Source organism: Rhizopus delemar, genomic scaffold (assembly GCF_000149305.1).
Source record: "Rhizopus delemar RA 99-880 supercont3.6 genomic scaffold, whole genome shotgun sequence".
Lineage (NCBI taxonomy): Eukaryota > Fungi > Mucoromycota > Mucoromycetes > Mucorales > Rhizopodaceae > Rhizopus > Rhizopus delemar.
This window is the reverse complement of record NW_027137832.1, coordinates 2,513,364-2,522,375: the sequence shown is the minus strand read 5'-3', so window position 1 is coordinate 2,522,375 and position 9,012 is coordinate 2,513,364. Positions and strand designations below refer to the sequence as shown.

The window sequence follows — 9,012 nt, the reverse complement described above, 5'->3', positions numbered from 1 at the left end:
GTTGATGAAGCTGAAAGTGAAGTGAAGGATGCATCTGAAGAACAATCACCTGAAGGTGATGCATCAGCGGAAATGAGCTTGATTGATCCTGTAGAAAAGAAGGAGGAGCCAGTGAAAGCAGAGCAGCATCTACCTAAAGAGGAACCACACCAGTTGGATGGAACAATAGAGCAGCCATTGGTAGAAAAAAGAGAAGAAATGACTCATTTAGATATGAAGGAAGAACCAGTCCTTGCTTCTGTTGCTGCCCCTTTGTCTGTAGAACAAAATACAGAATATACGCCTTTACAAGAACATGCTCCTGAGTCCAGTGTGTTAAATCAGGATGTTGCATAATTTCATTTTTGATTTTAAATAGCTACTTCCCCTTTTTTTATTTTAAAAATAACACAATTATTTAAACTGTGCCTTCCTCCTTTTTTGTTTTTCTTTGTGGATGAAACAAAGGTGCAGAGTTGTATACAGAATAAGAAGAAAAAAAAAATGAACTTCTGTTTATTAATAAAAAAAAAATGCATATACTTTAGATAATTTAATGATTTTTGGCGTGTTTAGGTCTTTGATTGACACTACATTAGTTTGTCATAGAATAAGCTAAAGTTAGTCTTGTTTCAGAAGGCTGTTTCAAAGCAGTTATATTGAGCCTTCAAGTCACAAACACTTTATTGTTGTTAATTTCAAGTGGAAAAGATATAAAGAGATGTCCAACAAGAACTTTCACTCCTGTAATGCGTAAAACATACTATTTAAACAAGGAAATATAACAGCGTAGCTAAAATATGAAATTCGGGACCTCCATTTACAATGCTGTTATCCACTTCTTTGTCTATTCTGGCCCAATTGACTTTGAATACTTTGTATCGTATAACTTTGTCCTACCATACAAATACCACACAGGACATATTGATCATGTATAGACTCCATGGATAAACGAGCAACGTATTTAACCAACCGCTTTTACCATCCTTTATGAACCTAACCACATACTTCATACAAAGAATCCGCCTATGCCGCCATCTCATCTCGGGCAAAGGTTTTTCAATTGGCTCCCCTCTCCTTCCTTTAACTTTGTTTTCTACTAAATCCATTTTTTCATCAGCTTATATCATTTTTACCTTTGATCCCAAAAGGATTCTTAGCCTCCTTTACCTTTTTTTTTATATCTGCCTCAGGCGAAAGTGATATATACATTGAATACCATGCGCCTAAATGAGGTTTATTTTAAATAAAGTTTTCTATTTAAACGTATGAAACAATGACATATAAAAATACAAACGATATCAACATAGAGAACCGTAAGCAGATATTTTAATAGCTCTTTCTGGATTTGATTGATGACAATCTCATCCGACACAGGACTCTGCTCAAAGAATTATTTCAGTGAGCTTTCCGTATGATTTGGATGACTGTAGCAAAAAATCATATATTGTAAACTTTCCATAATAATGTAAAATGCACATTCCAAGATATTGCTGATGGAGAAACGATATTCAGTAACATTCTCTTATATTCTTTTTTTTAAAAAAAGCTAAAGCAAATGAATGCAAAACATATTTTAAATATGGTAAAGCACAGCTAGAATCCATGACCTAGCAACTCAAGACAAATGACTTGTATAAAGATGACAAGTACCTGTACAAGGCTGATGACCTTGATCAGACTTGAATTGAATAAAAAAGGCAAAGTAAAAATAAAATAATAGGGATTTACAAAGGGATACAAGTTTCAAAGGATTATTTGTTCTTCCTATTTATACAAATAGAATAAAGAGATAATTGGATTCAAAGGATATTTATTGTGATAAGGTAAGGTAATGTGATAATAACTGAAATATTTATAAAAAGGCACTGATATTTATATGTTTTTGATTTTCATAATTTTTGTGCTTTTTTTGGTTTTTCTTTTGTTTTCTTCTTTTTCTTTGCTGTCCTTGAATTCCTTTGCTACTAGCATAGCTTCGTTTGCTATTGAGATAGTATCTCTCCTATAACCATAGTGTTGTAATTTTCCTTTTTAGTATTCCGTGTATTACATTGGTAGTTTGGATGGTTGTTATAACATAAGAGTCGGTTGTTGTATAGTATAAGATGGTAGTTATAAACTGCAACGATTTAAATTTCGTTCTTTTGTTTTTGTGTGTTACAACAACACCAACTGCGTCACAATGTTGTAACTTGTTAGTACTTGGGATTTGGTTTGTATTAAAGTGGTGTAGATTTGTTTAGTTTGAGGTTTGAAGCCTTGAATGACTTGAGTTTAGTTAACTTGATTGAACGTTTATTAGTTCTTTTGATAGAGTAATTTAGCTTAAGTAGTGACCACCAGATCTTTATAGATCAATAAGGTTAAGAGTGATATTGCTTGATAAAAAATAAAAATAAAAGGGATCTTTCTTGATTTGTGATAACTCGGGTATCAGATCAGAAATAATTGGTAAAAGTAAAAAGAAACGAAAAGGTAATTGTGACCCAATAAGAAAAGATTGCTTTTTAAGCGCAAGAAGATTTGATTTATTGGATGTTGTTATTTTGTTTAAAAATATTCATCTTATTTATATAAAAATTGGCGTGGCTTATTGTTTATGTTGTTTGCAATCTATGTTGACCGACATTAATATAACTGGACATCAAAATTTGTTCTTGTGATCAGCATTGTTCTCCAGATTCAAAATTTCGTCATTTGTGCTACAATGTAACCATGACAGTGGCTTGACTTGACCTTGTTATTACTACAGTGTAATTCTTCTTCATTTAATGGCTTGTAGAAGTTAAAGGTTTTGAAATAGAATAAAGTTGATAAAAAGAGAATAAAAATAAGACTTGAGTTAAGTGTTGATATTGGTTTTGCTTGTTGTGAGTGACCACCAGATCTTGTTAGGTTGATCAGACTTGTTTTATAATCAGGTAACTTGATAAGAGCATTATAAGGTTTTACAATGAAGATAGTTTTCTTCAAGGGACTTGTCTTGCTTGTGTTTTAAGAGTATTATACCAAAAGATTCAGAGATAAAGATACTTGGTTTATTGATAAAATACATTTATATTGTTAAAAAAGTCAAGTTAAGTCAAGCTAAGTGAAGTTTTTCAAAAAGAGAATAAAAAGCTAGGCTTTTTACAAGCAAAAAATATAAAATTCAATTTTTACAAAAAGTAAAAATATTGACGAAGATTAAAAAATCTTGAAGTGGTTAAAAAATATTTCAAAAGGTTAAAAAAATATTGTAACTTTAACGTTTTTGTTGTAATGGCCTTAAGAGTTTAGAAGTAAATTTGACTTTTCTTTAGAGTGTAAAAGAATTTCAGATCAAAGATTTGTGTTTAAATGAATAAATTTGGTTTGCTTGTAGTAAGTGACCACCAGATCTTGTATTGTAGATCAAACAGTAAAACGTAATAAAGTGTTTTCTTGATAAGAGAATATAAAAGTGATACGATGAAGATAATTTGACTTCAAAGGACTTGACTTGCTTGAGTTATAAAATAAAAATAAAGAGTTTTGATAAAGAGGAACTCGATGTTTATTTGAATAAAAGATATTTTTAAAAGTGAAGTTCAGTCCAGTTCAGTGAATTTATAAGAGGGAATATTTATATGATTATCATTTTTTTGTGTTTTTCTATTTTTGAATTTTTTTTTGGTTTATCTTCAGGGACTGAGGTCCCTCCTACGACTGAGTCCCTCCTAGGACTGACTCCTTCCTAGGACTGAGTCCTTTCTTCAGCAAAAGTTACACCAACTGCGTCACAATATCAAAAGGTTAAAAAAATATCAAAAGGTAAAAAATATATCAAATGGTTAAAATTTTGTCAAATAGGTAAAATAATGTCAATTTGCAAAGTGGTTTACAAATCGTCAAAAATTAAAGCTTGAAAGTAGTTTCGGAGTTCACATCTTCATAATCATAGGTACAACAATGTAACCATGACCGTGGCTTGACTTGACCTGCTGTTACTACTGTAACTTGTTAGTACTTGGGACTTGGCTTGTGTTAAAGTGATGTAGATTTGTTTAAATTGAGGTTTGAAGTCTTGAATGACTTGAGTTTAGGTAACTTGATTGAACGTTTAACAGTTCTTTAGAGTAAATTGTCTTTGAGTAGTGACCACCAGATCTTTTTAGATCAATAAGGTTAAGAATAAGATTGTTTGATAAACGATAAAAATAAAAGGGATCTTTCTTGATTTGTGATAACTCGGGTATCAGATCAGAAAGAATAAGTAAAAGTAAAAAGAAAAGAAAAGGTTATTGTGATCCAATAAGAAAAGATTGCTTTTTAAGTGTAAGAAGATTTGATTTATTGAATTGGATAATGTTATTTTGTTTAAAATTATTCATCTTATTTATATAAAAATTGGCGTGGCTTATTGTTTGTGTTGTTTGACATCTATGTCGAACGACATCAATGTCGCTGGACATCAAAATTATTCTTGTGATCAGCATTGTTCTCTTGATCTAAAATTTCATCATTTGTGCTACACTACAACAGTGTTACACTCTATTTGTGCAACAATAAAAATATTAGCTCCTTCTGAAGGAAAAACAACGAATACCCAGTCAAAACTGGATTTCGGAAAGAGGAATCCGTGGATTGAACACGGGACCTAAAGATTTGCAATCTTCCGCTCTACCGCTGAGCTAATCCCTCTTTTCGTTAAAAGTGCTAATTTTTAATATGCTATATCTGGTAATGCTCCGGTCCGGAAAAATGCGGTCCGGACATCTGATATAATATATTGTATGTTTTTGGAGAATTTGATTTTTCACCGTTTAATTTGTTCTTGTTCGTACTCATAATGCCATGCTTATTTATTATGTGTTTCTCACCTGCTTTTATCTTTCTTTGTGCTTTCCGCTCGTTAACTGATGATTTGCTATACGTTTGAACACAGTACCAATGCCTCCCCAAACTTCGAACCACTAGGATCAATACTCGTAGTTTTTTTTTTTTTCAACTTGCCAACATTTCGTAATGTTCCATCTGTTGGAGTATAGAACAACAAACTTAATTCTGCGCTACAAAGCAATGTTTATTTTGCTGACATTATCTGTCCAAAATCTGTTCAAGCTCCAAAAGCTTGAACAGGGTGTTTTTGACTGTGAGGGACTAATTCAGCAATTAGTGGCATTAAGAGCTGAAAATGGCCATCTGAAGGAATCACACAAACCTAACCCGAGCCACTTGTTTAACTACAAGCAAAACTCGCCTCTGCAACTACCTCTAATCCGACTGTTCGCGTCAAGTTATGCAGAGCAAGTTATGTTTCTGATGCCTTTAATTGTACATCTTGTCTAATGGAAATAATAGCATCCAACTCAATCTTTCTGATTTCTGTGCTATCGCGATGGCCGACAGCCCATCTTGCAACAAGGCTCGTACTGTTCGTGACTTTCAAAGGGTGTCTGGTAAGCAGGGTTTTGAGCATGTTTATATCTCTTGATTTAAGCATACATCCTACTCTGAAACTCACTGTTGTCTTCATCATATGAGTGCCAGTGATATTGGCATGTCATTTGTAGCCGATTCAAAGTGAAAATAAAATAGAAAAGGAAACTTGATAATCAATGAGTCTCTTGAACCTCTAATGAGTGAAGATAGGAGAGAGAAAGAGAGGAAAAGCCCATTCAATACAAACCATGTCTTTTTTTTATATAAAATTAATAATGGAGGAGCCAAAATTGCACAGTGTAAATTACTAGAGTCTTTTGTGTGCAGTGATGGCTATAGAACACTATGTGTTATAGAGAAATAGTTTTAAATTGTATAGCATTGAAGATCTTGAATGATCACACACGACATGTATGTATTTAATAAAGAAAAATACGACAGTGTCGACAATTGATGTGTTCTCGTCCTATGCTTCTCTGCCCATTCGGTTGCTCGTCTGCCTCTGCTATAGCAAAACCGATAACGATAGTGAAAATGACGGTGATGCTGATACAGTTTAACTTAAACACTAGTTTCATATCAAATCAACCCACTCAATTCAATTTTATAGATTGAATTCAAGTGATGAACTTGCCAACACGCAAAGCAATTCAAAGGCAAAAGCATGCAAATGTTCATGTCTCTCTCGTTTCTCTTTTTTTTTTTATTGTGGTTTTATCAATATCTAAATCAAACACTTTGTCTTTTCATTTCAAACCAAGGATTCCATTGGAACATACACTGCATGACAATTTCTTTTTTTTTTGTTCGTTTTAATACTTTTTTTCTCTAAACAGTTTGACCTACTTGACAAGGTCTGGTAGTTATTGATTACTAGTGATTTTATACCCAATCTGTTACTACCTTCGAAGCCAAACACTATTCAAAACTTTGGGTCCATGTCAAACCTCTTTACAGTCAACTCTACTTCATACTATAAGCAACCAAAAACAAAAGATATCACAGTACATTTGAAACATAAGCCTGTTCTCCTTGGTGTATTTTCTATATCATAATTAATGCGATGGATGAAGGATAGTGGACGGGGTTGAAACGCAAGTGTTTATTTACAAACAGACAGAATTTCTATACGTGAGAAAAGGTAATGTTGTGAAGATTACAAAAGGCGATGATTGCATCAAGTTTCTCTTTTTTTTTAAAAAATAATAATAATAATAATTATTTGACTGTAGATCGCCAGAGCACTAAGCATTAGGATCGTTTTGCTTACTTTATCCTATTCACGAATGAATAGCAAAGAGTGCATTCTTCATTTTATGCCCTCAATAAAAAAGAGATCAAGCAATCGGATACGTTGGTTTTCTACGCGATCAAGTATAAAATGGACAACTAGAAAATTAAAATGGTTTCAAGTTTTAGATGGGGTTGTTCACATAAACATGATGCCTAGCGAAAGCAAATTCATATTTGGTATAATTATCACTACCTTGTACATTCTCCTATCATCAAAGACAGGGAGGGTGGAGAATATGTCACTTCAATCGATTACAAGGTACTGTATGAAGAAGGATAGGATTAGGAGCATGGCGCAGATGGCCGTGATTGTTAACTTGCGAGGAATTTAATGTATAAAGAGTGGTCTGATCTTCATCTAATCTACAGTTGAATCCATTCCTAAACGTGTTGCAGAATTGTAACTATTCTCGAATGCCAAAGGAGGAAATACAGCCTTTTTTCTTTTTTTTAAAAAAAAAACAAGTTTTCTTTTGATGACAACTTTTCATCAAACTTTTTGATTCTATTCCATCGATTCCAGTTGGACCCTGTTCATTCTGATGTATAAAGGGCACTGTAGGCTTATCTGACACTGAATAAATCTTGTGTGGGTCAATGGGAAGATGTTGTGCCAGGAGGACGAATACGGTTATGTTTGGCTACAAGTTGCAGGTTGGATGAAAGAGCGGTGCTGTTACTCGTATATCATGAAACATTACTTTTGTTATTGTTCGTATGGAAGAAGATAACTTTCTATTTTAAAACACGCAATTTGATTGAAAAAGCTAATAAGCTACTGAAGAATTGTATTGATATCAACCTATGAGGATGGTAAAAATGACTTTGAGCCTCTAAAAATAACTTTTCAAATTCTATTTTCGGTATTTCTATCGTTCATCTGTATTTAAGCTTTATCCACGCACTGGTCAAGTCCAAGGCTCTTTTGATTCATTCCAGATGAAATAGTGTTGACATCATAAAAACCAAACATATGATTCTATCAAGGGATATGTACAAAAGTGGCTGATAAGATACATAGCTTAGAAGTTATACAAGCCCGCCTCCTCCTCTACAACACTCGGCTTATTCGAGATCAATACCACCTTTTCATAAAAGGTCTTGATGAATGCAACCCCTCTAGGCCCTTTAGATTAAAAAGAAAAAGGGCCGGGGCAAGAAAAGAGGAGGGGGGGGGATGTTGTGGAAAGGATGAGGGGTTGCTTTGACTACGATCTGTGAAGGAAAGGAAATTTAAGGTGTCCAGTGGGTTCATTCTCTCTTTATTGCCATCCTCGGTCTCGATCAAATCATGTGTCTTTTGTGGGCGATTAGAGAGTTCGTGATACGATCCAAAAGAAATGAAGCGGATGTTGACAGGACCCTACCCAATGACAGCATGGGCTTTCATCAAAGGACGAGGCAATCCTTTTGTTATTTGGAATACAGTGCGATAGGAAGAGAAAAAACGCAAGACAATTGGACATTGATCCTTTGGAAGACATCAAGAGCTCTGAGAGAGATGACAGTGAATGTGATAGGATGGTGTTATCTCTCTTTGGCTGCGAAATTCATGTGAGAGAGAGAGAGAATGTGTGTGTGTCACTGATTCAGATCAGATGAACAAATTTACTTGTTTAAGAGAGAGAGAGAGAGTACGAGAGAAAAAAGAAAAATCATGAGGGAATGATGCTCAAGTGAGAGAAGTCATTCGATTAAACCAAGACTTACTTTGAACAAACCAAAAAGAATGGAAAATCTATCTTCCATTCAATAACACCGACTGTTCCTAAATGACAAAACTGGGATGATTGATTCATTTACTTTGAAAGAGACACCTGTCAAGGATTACATTGTCGATCATTTGATCATTTGACTTCACAAGGCGTCTGATAAACAAAGAATTCCGTCTTCTCTTTTCATGACCCCACACTTTAAAGCAACTTGACTTGTGGATACAAAAGAGGGGAGGGTCACATTCACCTTGTTGTTTGAGGACATTCCGCTGGTGTATCAGCTTAGGTGTACTCTATCCATGTTGAATAGATTTATTTTTTTTATTTTTTTTAAGCTCTCTTTTAAAGTATGTTCATTTTCAATAAAAGGGGCAGAAAATACCCGAAAAGTCAAGTAGGTTCACCTTCTGACCGGGGGAACTCCACGTTTTTTGAAACAATAAAAGTCGAGACGCGTGTAATTTGCATAAACAAGAGTCATGCAAACCTGAGCAGGCTCACTTTCTTTTGCTTCTATCAAAGTTGCATGATCATGCGATCCATAGTGTAACTAGCACAACCCTCCTCCTTTTTTTTTTTTTTTTTTTTTTTCCTCGGAGATTCATCATTTGTCATGACG

The 9,012-nt window shown here is 34.0% G+C and overlaps 3 protein-coding genes and 1 non-coding gene across 4 annotated transcripts in view; 2 read left to right on the top strand and 2 right to left on the bottom strand.

The window, feature by feature from the left end:
- RO3G_08982 (uncharacterized protein) overlaps positions 1–336 on the top strand; it is a gene marked incomplete at both ends in the record, with an annotated part of 4,806 nt that extends 4,470 nt beyond the window's left edge. The window contains one exon of the mRNA XM_067663567.1: positions 95–336. Within this exon, the coding sequence (XP_067519668.1) occupies positions 95–336 (242 nt within the window). The remainder of the gene's footprint in view (positions 1–94) is intronic.
- Positions 337–826: 490 nt separating this feature from the next.
- RO3G_08981 (uncharacterized protein) lies at positions 827–1,191 on the bottom strand (the record flags this gene model as incomplete). Its single annotated transcript, XM_067663566.1, has 3 exons — positions 827–875; positions 988–1,075; positions 1,116–1,191. 3 exons carry the CDS (start codon positions 1,189–1,191, stop codon positions 827–829), a joined length of 213 nt encoding a protein of 70 aa, XP_067519667.1.
- A 3,381-nt stretch (positions 1,192–4,572) lies between these two features.
- On the bottom strand, positions 4,573–4,644 carry RO3G_19096. Its single transcript has one exon. It is a non-coding gene; the product is annotated as a tRNA-Cys (tRNA).
- Positions 4,645–5,341: 697 nt separating this feature from the next.
- On the top strand, positions 5,342–5,437 carry RO3G_08980 (uncharacterized protein; the record flags this gene model as incomplete). Its single annotated transcript, XM_067663565.1, has 1 exon — positions 5,342–5,437. The coding sequence occupies one exon, from the start codon at positions 5,342–5,344 to the stop codon at positions 5,435–5,437; it is 96 nt and encodes a 31-aa protein (XP_067519666.1).
- Between the last annotated feature and the right edge of the window lie 3,575 nt (positions 5,438–9,012).